The 15,815-nt window shown below is 34.0% G+C and overlaps 1 protein-coding gene across 12 annotated transcripts in view; it reads right to left on the bottom strand.

The window, feature by feature from the left end:
- The window catches only part of KDM6A (lysine demethylase 6A), a 198,304-nt gene that overhangs the window by 131,099 nt on the left and 51,390 nt on the right, over positions 1–15,815 (bottom strand). For 10 of the 12 annotated variants that reach the window (XR_012493466.2, XM_019717929.3, XM_019717926.3 and 7 more), the window contains exon 3: positions 4,567–4,675. The exons of the other annotated variants lie outside the window; for them this stretch is intronic. Coding sequence is in view for 9 of the 10 variants with exons in the window: in XM_019717929.3 (XP_019573488.3) it covers positions 4,567–4,675 (109 nt within the window). In the remaining variant the exon portion in view is untranslated. The remainder of the gene's footprint in view (positions 1–4,566; positions 4,676–15,815) is intronic. 12 annotated transcript variants of the gene reach the window in all.

Raw genomic sequence — 15,815 nt, 5'->3', positions numbered from 1 at the left:
CAAACCATGAAGAAACTATTTTTAAAAGTTTCAAGGTTTTCATACTAATATCAGGAGTAATTAATTATTATATCTCCTTCAACTAATTTTTTTTTATTTCTGGAATCCTTACTATCCATCCCCCTAGTCTCTTACCTCAGGATTTCTAACTTTTTATACGTTTGCTATGTACTTTGTGGTAATTTCCCACGTGATTTTCTAAGCAACTAACTTAGTGACTATCTTCTCCTATAACTTGCCACACATATTTAGCTATTTACATGTAATTCTGTTACACTACTTGTAAGATCCATCACATATGTTCACAAGAATATATATGCTTGTTCAGCCCAGGGTTCTGTCTCTCAGGTTGTTCTCCAACCCAAGAAATCACTGTACCATCTTCAGGACTTAAGGCAGTCTAACAGCTCCATCAGCTGTTTGGTTCAGATGAGGTTAATGGGTTAGGAGTGGAAAGGAAGTATGGTAGCCACTGTGAAGAACCATTCACTTCCCACTTCAAGGAAAGACTGCTGGGAGTCCTACATGCAGACAGCCTCTAGCCGTGAGCTGCCTTAGCTGAAGAGACTACTTGCCCAAAGTCATACTCCTTCCCAGGACAGCCCCCGCCCAGTATCGAAGGGATGGAGTATAAAGGCCTAGTCATCTTGGCCCAACTTGGGATAGCTCTAAAGGGCTTTTCTAGCTTCAGGGCACCCCCTGGAGTACACCAAGGCTGTCACAACTTAACGTCTCCCTCTGTCCAATCCTGGTTCCATCCCCGACCTTCCACAGGTGTTCAACCTAAAAAGGCACTCCTTGCTAAACATCCTGTATGCTGAACTCCCTCCAGAGGAATCCAACTTGCAGAAGGCCACGTGCATTTGAGCTTCCATTTCCCCCAAATCCTCTAAGCAATTACCGTATTTTGCATTGTATAACGTGCTCCCATGTACAATGCACACCCACATTTCTAGCCCAAACTTTCAGAGGGAAAAAAATCTTTCCTTTTAATTTTCCAAAAATTTTTGTAAAAACATCAGCTAGATTGCTAGCTCCCACCTTAAGTGTATGAAAAGAAATGTCGCACTGTTCACGCTATGGTAATAAAGGGATCAGAACCACCTATCTTATCAAGTCAGAGTCACTCTGTGGGACAACAATACGTTGCTCTTCATTTTGTTGAATTGTTGGCTGAAATTACTTTTGTTTCAAGTTCGTCTTAAGTTCAACAAAACCAGTTATTGTATTTCAGGGTATTATTTTGCATAGAGATATCATTATTGATTCCTAGAGTTACACTTTTAACTCATAAGTATAGATTAAAAAATTTAAAACATTTATGTAGATATCGAATTGGTACTACACATGCACATCCTTATTTTTCCCTCACAAATTTGGGCAAAAAAGTGAGCATTATACACAGCAAAATACGGTACTTTTTTAAGGATAAATTCCTAGAAGTCAAATGACCAAATCAAGTGACAGAAAAATTTTTAAACTCTTTATACACATTACCAACCAGAAAGGATTTAGAACAAAATAGTTTTACAAAGCCTTTTTTCCTGCTGCTTTAAATTCATCTGAAATGACTGAAAAGATACTTAATGAATAAATCCATAGCAGTAACAATAACCAAAGTATACCATCTAGGCAGATCAGAAATTTTTTTAGGAATTCCTATAAGATAGGAAGCAGATGGGATCAGAATGACAAATAAGAGTAGAAAAACCACAATCCAAAATGCACACAAAAGAGGTTCTACTCTTTTCCACTACAAAAGTAGCAGTAGTTTTTGACAAGGAACCCCAAGCTCAGAAAATTTCACACAAAGACGAGGCCTCGGGACAATAACTGAAGAACTGTCTTCAGAATAACGGCCAGTAAGTCCCTGAAGCATGTTTCATAACCTGAGCATATACCTGAGCAGTTTACTCACATGTTCATTGCATGGTTTATGTTTACTACCCAAAAAGTTATGGTACATAACCTGTTCTACAAAATTAAATGTCTATTTGGCTGGGGTTGGAGGTTCTCATCTTGTTTTGGTTCCAAAGAGAGAATAAGGAAGCAGCCTGAGGTAACAAATGTTTCCAAAAATTAGTGGTGGTGGTGAAGGTGTGGGGAAGAGGTATGGGGGTGGGGGGGAGTGGAAGATAGCTACTAGAGACTGGCTCTAGTATTTGACTTACAGAAAGACAATGAAGAGAATGGACAGAAAGAATTCAATAACTTGTATTTAAAAAGGATTTTTTTTTTTTTAAGTGGAAATGTGGTCAATAAAGCCTCAAGGAAGATTTAAAAAAAAAAAAATCACATCTAGGAAATAGAAGCCATCAGCTTGAAATACTAAAATACATGTGTATACCTCTGCATCCATTCTCTCCTTCTTATTCCTATTACAGTCAACCTACTGTCTACCTATTAATAGCCAGTTCATCTACATGACAGTAAATGGGTTTAATATTTTCGCTGCAATGTTCGTCTATAGTCGAATGGTATTTTCCATGCCACTGACTATGGCATTCAACTTTATTCCACAAGCTCAGTGTTCCAGAAGGGAAGTTTAGGAAAGCAGATGTACATTTTTCTATATTTTTGTGTTTTTCAAGAATGAATAATAGGAAATTTTTATACTTTAAAGTGATCATTTATTTTAATAAAATGTAGCACCTTAACTGTATTTAGTTAAAAATATAAATACTGCATTTTCTGTGTATTTTTGACACATTTTGGAGAACAAACTTGAAATCAATTAACACAGTGAAAAGGTTAAGAGCACCTCTTTTCAAAGACTTAAATCCTTAGGTTATCTTTTTCTTTTCTCATCTTATTAGGTTACTCCCACCAGCTAGTCACCAACAGTCTAGTTGCTACATGCCCCGTACCTCATTTTCCAAAAAGGAAAAAGACACCTCCAAAACAAATATCCCTGTATTCTTTATTACCTTCAGAGCCAAACGTTTTGTAAATGAAAAATGTAGCTAAATCAGTAACTAAGTTTTCAAAGCTAATATATATTTTAATGACCACTAAGCAGCAAGGATATACAGCCCCACATGCAAACCTAATTTTCAAGTCTGGGTCTCTATTTATGTGCTCTCAAATTAGTTTGCTCTATAAGAAAAAGGTACAGCACTAAAAAATTAGCACAGATTTCTATGTTTCTTTTGAACAATGGCTTCCTTTAAATAACTTACCAGTTTTGATTAAAATTAACATATGTAATAGAGTATTAAGTAATTCTTAATACCTATTATCCTGAAGCCATCTTGCTAAGTACTAACCAGTTTACCATAACAATCCCAAAATGTCTGAGCTATCACTTCCTCCCCTCATTTTACAGATAAGACAGAAGCTCAGGGATGTGTATATAATCTGTTAATGATAATGCAGCTGTAAACAAGAGATGAGCTGGAAAATAAGCCTAACTCCCAACGCCATAGATTACGCCTGTCTCAAACTAAAATTGCATTTTCATTAGGAAAGTGTTCACTTGACCTAACACAAAAGTGGCATAATAAAACATCAACATTAAACACCAACATTCACTCTAGCCCTGAAACAACCTGCCAGTTGTTCTCCCCACTAAATACATTTGTAGAATCTAAGCATAATAGATAAGTCCAGCCACTCTATATTAAGATGTTTACTAACATCGAAAAGTTCTTGCTTATAAGGATACAGTTTTTCTTTGCTGTGGATTTTGCCTTTGGTACTGAGGGAGGTAGTATTTGGGGGTTCTTTTAAAATTCTTAAGTGAGTAAGGCTCTGGGTTAGCAGCTTGGCACCATAAAAAGGACACATCTTGGAGGACTACTACCTTCAGTTATTTAACTCACTTATTTCATTTCGTATAGGAAAAAATTCTCAAATGAATACAAAGTTTGTTTTATCCAATGCTCAAGCTCATCTGTGATCATCTCTCTGTGTTACTTAACCTTAACAGTAACATGGCTATGGATCAGATTTTTGTTCAAATATTTTCTATCTAAAATGGAAGTTTTCTAGCCAGGATAAAGAAGAGAAGTGCTGAGTTTGTGTTACTTTTCCAAAGTGTAACACAATGGTTCATTTTCTACTACCATGTTTCCCTGAAAATAAGACCTAGCCGGACAGTCAGGTCTAATGCGTCTTTTGGATCAAAACTTAATATAAGACCCGGTCTTGTATTACATTATATAAGACCCGGTCTTACATTATAGTAAAATAAGACTGGGTCTTATATTAAGTTTTGCTCCAAAAGACGCATTAGAGCTGACTGCCCGGCTAGGTCTTATTTTCAGGGAAACACGGTATGGTGCAGCCTTTAAAGGGCAAGGATTTTTCACAAGGCAGAACAAAACGGCAATGCACATGTAGATGATTATCAGTTTAACTGAATGGCCAACTTATTGATGTTTTATATGGAGTTACATTGAACTTTTCATATTTACACCTACCCTGTTGTTCTTTCTCATTGTTTAGGATGTTCATAAGCTTACAATTTCTTAGAAGTAAAAACGGTAGTACCCTAGATAGAGTATTATTGCAATTATTTTAAACACATATATAAATCAAACAGTAATTAACAAGGGGAAAAATTACCTTTTGGATAATCTTCCAATAAGAGGTTGAAGTGACCTAATTGACAAAAGAAATCAGAGTCCACTTTTCCTTCAGCTTTTAAGATTAGAGATTCGTAGCAGCGAACAGCCTAAAAATAAAAAATACAAACATTTAAGAAAAAGACAAAAACCTAAAATGCATTTCCTTCCTGAGATAATGCACATACCCTCCATTCAATCACCCAAGAAATCAATATATTTCACTTCTATCTCAGTGCAGTACTCTTTAGAATACGTGTATTATTAAAAGAGCCACTGGTTATGGCATAAGTGCTTTTCCTATGTGTAAAATGGAAATACTTGCCAAATAAGATAATGTAGGAGCACTTTGACAACTTTACAAGTTTTAAATCTAAGTTATTACTGTGGTCCCTCTTGATATAAACAAATAATAATCATCTTTCTCACAGATGGGAAGAACTTTACTAAACTATATGAGAATTCATAATCTCCACAGTAATACAAAGGGTGCCAAAAAAAGTACACACATTTTAAGAAAGGAAAAAACTATTAAAATTGTAATATTCAATATATACCAATAACCAAAGACGAATACAAGTCACATTTGACTTCTGCAATTACAAGAGATGCTCAAAGTGGTTACCATTAGCATCCAGACACTTCTGATTACGGCGAACTACTGCTTGAGCAACACTGACCAAAGTGTACGCCTTTATACATTTTTTGGCACCCCCCCCCCCATAGTATTAGCTACCATTTATACTGAACAGCTACTTTTTGCCATAACCTCTACCAGTTTAAACTACCATAAACTGCCTTTCAATTGTCTTCTCATGATATACTTCAAACCCACCAAACTCTAACTCTATTATTAATCTTTCCCCCACTGCAATACCTGCTTATGCACTCACTCTCACCATTTCTTCCCTGAAGAAAAAAATAATAATACAATATTTTAAGGATATCATGCACACCCCCTCCCCCCGTTTTTGTAATCCAGGAAACTGGGGGAGAAAATGAATGATGGAAAGAACAGAAGAATTCTGGAGTCTGACAAATTCCAGGTGTCATTAGTGTCATCAGCTACAAGAGATCCTGGGGAATGTATCCTCTCTTTTTTGAGGTTTAATAACACTCAAAGTGGTGACAACAGGATTAAAGTTAGAAAACTTCTATATAAAACAAAAACTCCTTTAAGGGTTTACCACAGTGCATAGCACTCCATAGGTATGTAATAATTGTTTCTTTACCTTCTCTTTAAATAAGAAAAAAGCTCTAACTCTTTCAAGGCTGTTGCAAGTTTCCCAATAATTTTGTCAAAATGTCCCTGCTAACAATTTACATGTTATATGTTATAGTGTGTCCTAGAGTCACTAAGAAAAAAATGTGTACCCAGGTTTGGTGCCCACAAAGGGAACTAGAATTGCTTCCATTATCAAAAAATCCTTTCACCACCACTTCAAGAGCTTTTGATGAGACAAGAAAATGTCATGTGGGGCAGAGTACCCACTTAAAATGCCTTGATTTTTCCTCTCCTGTAAAATATAGAGCCGTTGAGTTTCAAAACATATATCCTAAAATTTACCTATCCAAAGCGCATATATAAATATTCATCAAATTTGGAAAAGCATTTCTAAAACAAGGCAAATTCTGGCATGATTCTACTATCCTTAGAGCCCAACATTTATAAAAGGACTGTCTTCAGTTCTTAGTATTCCACTCTTAGCTATCTAAATGTGCTTATGTACCAAATCACAAGCACTGAAAACTAATCATTCTGCTTCCCTATAATTAAGAGTCTGAATGCTACACTGAAGGCTCAGAAATTACTATAATTTGGAGGCATAAAATTTCAAGATCCTCTTTATTTAAGTCATATATAATCCTATCTGGCAGATGGTTAAGAGTACAAAAATACAATTTATTCCAGTGCTTTTTAATATCAGAGAAATTCATAAAATTATTGGACTACAGAATGACAGTTCTTAATTTTACATTAAATGAGTGACTTTTTAAAGCTATCAATGACATTGCAAATAAAGCACGCATTAAAACAGTACTGTCTTCATTTTTTTAAACTGTTAGTAAGATATTTAGAAACTTTTCCTACTCTTCTCTGACAATTAATTATGGCTAATCTAGCATTAAATTTACAAGCAAATATGGTTTCATGGTGAAAAAGGGTTCAAGAAACAAACAAATTTTCTTCAATAATCTAAGCAAAAAGATGGCAATACCCTCCCTATATTGCCTCTTGTCACCATACCTTGATGCCATTACTATGATCATCTATTGCCTATCTTCCATTTCCCATAAAACAAAGGGACACATCTAAAATGAATACTACACACAACTCTTTATCATTGTGAAATGTAACTCCAGGTAAAAACCAAAATGAGCACATTTTAAATTCACCTACCCATACACTCAGGCTTCATTAACAAATTTATAATACAGAAGTTCCCTGACTTATGATGGTTCGATTTATGATTTTTCGACTTTAGATAGTATAAAAGCAATAAGCATTCAGTAGAAACCTGCTAGGCTAAGCTATGATATTTGGTAGGTTAGGTGTATTCAATGCATTTTCAACTTGCAATATTTTCAACATCCGATGGGTTTAACGGGACGTAACCCCTATCATAAGTCAAAGAACATCGGTAATTTCCAACAAAGCTAGCATGCAACTACCAACTAATGTTGGTGGTCAAAGAGGATGCTGACAAAGCCAAAAATCTAACAAGAGAAGGTAAGCAAAAAGGCAGAATGGTTTCCAAGAGCTTTCTGTCATCATTTCATAGTGAAACGTCATGAATTTATTTGAAGTGTTTGAGGTACATGCTGATATTAAACATAGGCAAATACTAACAATTTTTAAGGAACATTTAAAGGTAAATAAATAAGATAATTTCCAATACTACTAACTCATATAATCTAAAATGGAACAGTACTTTTATAATATTTTTAGTCAAATGACTAGTTATAAACATAGAAGATATATATTAATAGTTTAGATTTAGAACAAAGTTCAAGTAAACTTCTATAAAGCAAAATTATTTCCTGTTAAAAGTTACCCTTATATGCTTGCTCTTTTTTAAAATTTTAAATATGCACAAGTAAAATCATCCCCATGTAGAATGTGTGTTTGGATACATGTGCAGAGAAAAAGAACCAGAATATAAAACAAATGTTAAAAATAGAAAGTCTATAGTTGGGCCATACAGTAACTTCTTTGTATTTTGCTCATTTTACTCTTCTGTATCTTCTAAATTTTTCATAATTAACCTATACCATTTCTATTCTTATAAAAATCATTAAATTATTATGCTTCCCTCCAGGATTCATCCGACACCTTTAGTGTGAGGATAGTCAGAAATATGAATAAAAATAATTTGTATCTAGATCAGCATCATTCAGCAGAGCATTTTCTGCAATGATAAAAACGTCCTATGATCCGGTTGCCCAATATAGAATCCCCTAGACACGTGTGGCTACTGAGCCCTGGAAAACAAGCTGATGCAAGTCAACTGAATTTCAGATTTAATTTTCATTTTTTAAATTTAAATAGGTGACTAATGGACAGTGTAGAGCTAGATAATTTTTAAAGCTTTAAAATAACCGAATATTCAATCCATATGCTAAATACAAGGAAAGCAAAATTTCTTACATTTATAAACATCTGTAAAAATAAAGGGATATCTTATACTGGGATGAGCAATGCCCTCCACAAAAATCTCCTTTAGTTGTTTACAGCTAGTAGCCTACACATCTATAATCCTTACCACCCTACATTCTCAGAAGAAAACACTGAGAATGAAAATAAACAGTTAATCATTAAATACTAGAATCAAACGAGAGTGAATAAAGATCCTCCCAGCTAGGTAGAACGCTTGGATGTCTTCCATTATAGTGCCCTTTTCCACAGTGTTCAATAGAATTTATGCTTGGTATCTGCTTTATTTTTATTATTTGAAAAATCTATCTTAGAACGGCAATATTATCGTTACCCTCTATTTCTAAACTTTGATAAAAGTTTAGAGCTCATGAGCACAGATATGTGACTAGTTTATTTTTTAATGTTAAGCATTAAAGTCTTTTATGATGAACTTGGTCAGTTCCCAGCTAAAATACGACACTTGTTAATATTTTAGAATTGTTAAATATAGGCAACTCCTAAACAAATGATTTTTTTTTCAATTAAAAAAATTAGCTGAAGTTGTTGGGTGACATACAAATGGTAGAGCAAACTAATATAGGTTTATATACCCCAATGGTTTTCTTTTTTCTTTTCTTTTTTTTTTTTTAATGCCTGCCACAAATGTCCAAGACAGTATCTCAATGCAGTCCTAGTTTGATGGCTCCCCTTTCTGAAGCCCCCCTCACCTTTTATGAGGCTCCCAGGTACTTCTTGCCTCCCTCACCTGTAAAGCTCTGTCAGGGGAGGGGCAGTATCCCAATCCAGGATCACATAACAGGGGCTTAATATATATTACTTGAATTCACAAAGCAATGTCACATTATATTTTAGTTTATCAAATAACCCTCTCTTCTTTGCCCTAAACTTCCATTTCTTAAGAGTATAAGCCAGGATGCTAACGATTAATCTTATTAGTTACTTAAAATCTTTTCCACTGAGGTATAAATCACTGGTATTTTAAATGAACCAATGATTTTAAATGACCCAAAACTTTTAGGTTGAATAAAAACAAGCATGCACTTCTGCCCATACTTCCTAAAGGCCAGCCACAGACATACAAGGTAGTTTAGCAGCTGACTACTTACAAAAGATTAAGGGATTTAAGCACACTACATACAGGTCAACATGTCATCCATGAAATATGACTACTTAAAAATTATTCATGGCCCAAATTAATAAAGCATATTATACAAATCAACATCAATAATCAGCTCAGCAAGGTCTGCTCTGACCAGATCTTTAACATTATCATAGATTCTAAGTGCCACATTTTAATAAGTGGTAATAACAAAGGGCTACAAGTTTGGTGGAGGATGGAAAAACTATCATATAAAAATTATTTTAACTGAGTTCAGCTGAGGAGACGCATCAGGAATGCTGTAACTTCAAATATTTAAAAAGTCATCACTTGGGAGAGATTAACTGCTCCAGACATCAAACCAATGAATGGATATAACTTACAAGCAAATTTAATTCAGTTCAATCAGAAAGGAGGAAAACTTAAATATTCCAAAAATTAAATGGGCCCTCTTTCTTTGGCTCATATCAATGCAAAGAATTAAAGCATAAATTACTAAGCTATCTTAGTGGGAGTCAGACAGGAGACATCTCACTTTGGATACAATTCAGAGCTACATTTTTTTAAAGATTCCTTGGACTTCTATGATACAAGCATACAATGTGTAACATATATAATACATAATCACACACAAACACACATGTATATATGTGAGTGCATCTCAACTTAATTCCATGATTACAGTTTATTCATTCCGAATTTCCAGAATTTCTAAATAAACATACTATCCTGACTTGCTCCCCAAAACCCTAAAAATGTCTGCATCGTTAAAGCTGATATCCTTCCCATAAATACGCCTCATAAATCAAAATTCTTCCCCTTTCTAGACACTCTTCAATGTCTTTACCTGCAAACAACTTAGGAATTTGAAAGAGTTGAAAGTACCCGAGTCTAAACAATTTTTTGAAATTTCAACATACGACATTTTTTTTAAATGAGGTAAGAGTTACACACTTAAAATGGTAATCTTAAGTATTCACAATTTTTAATGACATATCTATTCTTAAACTTAGATATCAGACTTTCATAATTTGCTTTTAAATTTCATTTACTATTTTTGAAAAGTTGAAACTTACATATCACCAATTCTAAAAAGTATACTGTAGTTAAGTCTTTTTCCCAATCCTGACGCCAGCCACCCAGTTACCCTTCCCAGAAGCAACAAATGTTTTTAAAAATTCTATATTCAAGATTATTTAGTGTAGATGCAAACACATATATTATCCCCACTTGGGTATTAATGCTCACTTATTTATATAAACACTGTTCTGTAACTTCCTTCAGATTCTAGGTGTCCCTAACATCTTTTCTCCTTTGTTAATAGAACCCCTCGATTTAATTAGGCATGTTTACACAGAATACTGGGATTCCCCAGCCATCCTTGTACGCATGGCGTAGTGACTGCTGTATTTTTCCATGTATAATGCAATCCTCAGTATAATGGACACCCACGTTTTTGGCCCAAACTTTCAGGGGGGAAAAAATCTTTCAAGTTTTTAATTCAAAATTTTATTTGTTTACATTTAGGTACTTATATTTTGTATTAAAAAGTAATTTTAGCATTTATTTTTTTTAACATTACAAGAAATTTTATGTAGCAAATAATTAAAAAACACAAGATACAAGGTACAAGAAATTTTATGTACTGGTAATAAATTTACAATATTTACACATCTTAGAAGGCCAAGATCTCTTCATTGTTGCAAGTTCATTGTAAGTTCAACAAAACTTGATTATCGTAGTCCAGGGTATTATTCTGTATACAGATATTGTTATTGATTTCTAGAGTTATACTTTTAACTCATAAGCATAAATAAAAGAATTAAAAACATAGATACAGAATTAGTACTACCCATGTATAATGCGTATCCTTATTTTTCCCTCACAAATTTGGGCAAAAAGTGTGCATTATACACAGCAAAATACGGTTAAGTTCTGGCCAACCGGATATAAGGAAAGCACATGCTCTGCATCAACCTCTCTTCCCCTTAGCTGGAATCACCCAGGTGGTAGAAGCCACAAGTTGAGGATGGAGTAGGAAAACAGAAGCCCAAGTTCCTGGAACAGTGGAGTTCCACAGTAGCCTAGAACTGACTGTCTCTGAGAATTCTTTTATTTAAGAGATAAAGGAGTATGTACTCCTTTTTCCTCATTAAAAAAGAAAAAAAAAAGACAGCCTAATGAAATAATCATTTAACACATACAAAAAGGATAAAGAGAAGAAAAAAGAAATCTAGTTAACTGTCAGCCATACCTAACATTCTATAGTAGATACAAGAACTTATACATCTGTTCACCTACACCATCTCCCTAACTCCAATGTTCAACTAATATACATCATCTTTTATTTACTTCACAACAAAGTCAGTAAAACAAAATTTAAGCATATCAGTCTCTATCCTGGATTTCTCAGCCTCTCTGGACCTACTACTCTGCATTCAGTGGATGTGCTAAATGCTAATGAGTAAGCAAGCATCATTCAAGAACCCATCACCAGCATCTTAAGTACCATTCTTTTCAAATAAACTATTGAAAATGCCTTGCTATTGAAAAATATTCTCACAGAACTACAACACTAAAATCAAACTAGATGATCTAGTATCAGTAATTCAAGTGCTGATAGCTAATATTTAGACTCTTGATATATGTACCAGGCATTATTCTAAGCACTTTACATATACTTATTCATTTAATCCTCACAATTACTCCATGAGATAAACAAACCCTACTTCAAAGGATTAGGAAAACTGAGGTATAGAGGAAGTAAATCCTGTGCTCAAGGTCACAGAGCTACTAACTAGCACAGGCTGGATTCAAACAGTATGGCTCCAGAGCCTCTGAGCAGTAACGTGCTCAACTAGGGCCATGCCTCGGGACCTAAAAGTCATTTCCAAGAGAGGGGAGCTCCACAAACTGCTATCCCCTTCTTACACTCCTACCTACACACTAGCTCCTTTCACAACTCTACCTCCACACCAAGAAGAAAACCAACACATAAGATTGCCACTTCTTGTTCCCACCATCCCATAGGAAGATTTAGCCTCGGTTCTTTACCATATTTTCTCACCTTGCTTTATTTTAAATCATATAAAAAGCAATTATCTTTATTCAAAAAAAGACCCACATATCCAAATCAAAACAAAATCAGCAGCAAAACAAACAAAAACTAACCCCAAAAAAGCAAGCTATCATATTCAAAAGTCACCTGTGACAGAAAAACACTAATGCTCATATACATAAATAATACACACCATCCAGACAAGATGTGGTGTAAGCTGGAAAATGTTAAATGGTTTCACCCTACTTTTTTGTACCCTCTGAATTACATCTCCTTAGTTTACCTACTGTTGTTATTTTCTCTGTTTAGTGTATTTGCCAAAGAAAGATCAAATACAGCTGCAACAAAGCAAACTAGGCTATACTGTCTCAACCATTTTGGGGAGTTTATTACTAACTCTAAAACCGTTATTGTAGATACATGCAGCCAAACAAACTAATAAATTGTACATTCACACACATGCACATATACACAGCCATGGCCAACACTGAATTTTTAAAAAGCTGTTGTGTCAAAACAGCTATTTTCCAAATAATTTTATCATGCTTAATGTAACATTGTGCAGATGGGGTATAATCAAGTACATTATTTATAAAGCCTCATTCAAATTAGGTGTGTGAATTAAGTCTTGAATAATCTTTAAAATAACATATATTTAAAATTTGGAGGTAAGAAGAGTATGAGATAGAATTTCAGCAGAATGACTTCTATAAATAAAGCCCAGAGTAATCTTGCGATTTCCCATGTAAGACAGTAGGCATTATATTCTGCTTTTTACGTCATTTGTTTTCAACTGCACAGGGACTATTATTTATCTTGAGGCAGAGACAATCTTACAAGCAATCATTCTTCCTGTCATTTCAGCTGTACACATTTAATTCAGAGTTCCGAAAATATACAAACAGAATGAAAGACATCTACAACAAAATTATGTAGACCAGATCTTCATGAAGGTAAAAGACTGTATCTATTATGCTTGCTATAACCTGGATGCATGCTATAATATATGCTGTTCAAATCAGTATCCTTTGGTAGCTAGGTATGCATTCATTTGCCTTATATACATTTCAAAAATACATGCACAAAAAGAAAAGGAACAAGCACTTCATTGAGGGAGGGTAAGAAGACAAATTTATGAGCATGAGCTCCACTGAAAATCTGCTTTGAATTCTGCTTCTAATATGTAAAAGGCGCTTAGATTTATTAAATAAATGAACAATCCTTAACATAGTAGAGGCCCTCCCCAAAGACAGTGCTTCAAGAAAAAGCAAAAAAATGTTTTTGATAAGTCTGAATATATCATTCCAAATTTTTTCTATGCATATATATATACAAATAGTACACATTTTTGTATGCAGTTTTATAAACAATTTCTTTATTTCAATATATTCAGTTCAATATATAACTGCTTACCATGTCCAAATATAGAACTACATTAAATTAACAACTACATAGCAGTTTATTGAACAGTTAAACCATAATTTGTTTCTACTGAAGGCTATCTGATTGATTGTTAACCAAGTTTTTATTATTATTACCCAATGAACCTAATTTGGCCAATTTATATTTCTTTAAGCTCCTCACAGTCAAATGGAAAGTACAATTTAAGCTTTTGATAATCCCACCAGCAAAGTTGAACCAATATAATCTTCCACCAGCAGTCCTCATTTTCAATTCTTTGATTATTTTTTTTTTCAAATATTTATTGGCTAAGCTTATTACTTCTTTCACAAACTACCAACATGCTCACAGATTGTGCACATTTCTCTATTGGATAATGAACAGTTTTTTTCCGAAATGACATGTCAGGTGCTATTTATATATAAAAGGTTTATATATATAATATTGTTAAAGTATCTCTTCCCAGTTTACAATTGCCAATGAATTCTTTAGAGATTTTGATGTAAAACGTTCCCTATTTGCTCAAAACCAACCATCACACTTCCTTTACAGTATATAGAGGGCACCAAAAAAAAGTATACGTATTTTAAGAAAGGAAAACTGTATTAGAATTGTAATACTCAATATATACCGATAACGAAAGATGACTACAAGTCACGTCTGACTTCTGCAATTACAAGAGGTGCTCAAAGTGGTTACCATCAGCGTCCAGACACTTCTGATTACGGGAACTACTGCTTGAGAAACGTTGAACAAAGTGTCCACTTGTATACATTTTTTTGGCACCCTGGGTATAATACATTGTAAAATGATTACCACAATAAGGTCAGGTAGCACATCCATCACCTCACATAGTTACCATTTTTTTTATATGGTGAGAACACTTAAGATCTACTCTCTAAGCACCTTCCAAGTATACAATAACCGTATTGTTAATTATAATCACTATGACATACATTAGATTCCCCAAACTTATCTTATAACTGAAAGTTTGTACGTTTTGATCAACCCTGGCAAACACCAATCTACTCTGCATTTATGAGTTTGACTTCTTTAGATTATACATATAGTGAGATAATATAGTATTTGTCTGTCTGATTTAATTCATTTAGCAAAATGCCCTCAAGAGTCAATGAAATTTTTAAAATGTGGCCATACAAAGTGTTAATGAAGCTGCAGACTAACTGGAACTGTCATACATTGCTGCTGAGAATGCAAAGTGGTACCGTTATTCTGGAACACAATTTGACAAGTATGAAGTTAAACATACATTTATCACATGACTCAGCAATCCTCGTTCTACCGTGTTTCCCCAAAAATAAGACCTAGCCGGACAATCAGCTCTAAAGCGTCTTTTGGAGCAAAAATTAATATAAGACCCGCTCTTATTTTCTATAATGTAAGACCCGGTCTTATAAGAGCAGGTCTTACATTAATTTTTGCTTCAAAAGACGCATTAGAGCTGATTATCCAGCTAGGTCTTATTTTTGGGGAAACACGGTAAGTATGTACCCTAAAGAAGTAAAAACTTATGTTCATACCAAAATCTGTACACAATGTTTACAGCAGATTTATTCATAATCAGTGAAAACTGGAAACATTCCAAATATCCTTCAACAGGTAAATGAATAAATTGTGGTACATCTATACAATGAAATTCTATTGATATAGCATCGATGAATTTCAAAGATATTATGCTGAATAAAAGAAGCCAATCTCAAAAGACCGCACAGTATATACATTTGTCAAAACTCATCAAACACCTAAAACAGGCAAAATTAAATATATATAAATCACACCTCAACAAAATTTATTTTTAAAAAGATACTTCAAAGTTTAAAGTAAAAAAACCAGTAACAATGTGTTGTGGGGTTTATAACATACATAGAAGTAAAATGTATGGCAATACTATAAAAGACCAGAATGGGAGAAAGGGAAATACAGTCTTATAAGGGCCACAGTATACATGACATGGTATAATATAATTTGAAGGTAGACTGTAATAAGCTAAAGTTAAAATTAAGGAAGTTACAA

This window comes from Rhinolophus sinicus, chromosome 18 (assembly GCF_057876585.1).
Source record: "Rhinolophus sinicus isolate RSI-liver-muscle chromosome 18, RSI-T2T, whole genome shotgun sequence".
Lineage (NCBI taxonomy): Eukaryota > Metazoa > Chordata > Mammalia > Chiroptera > Rhinolophidae > Rhinolophus > Rhinolophus sinicus.
This window is presented reverse-complemented; position numbering and strand designations above follow the sequence as displayed.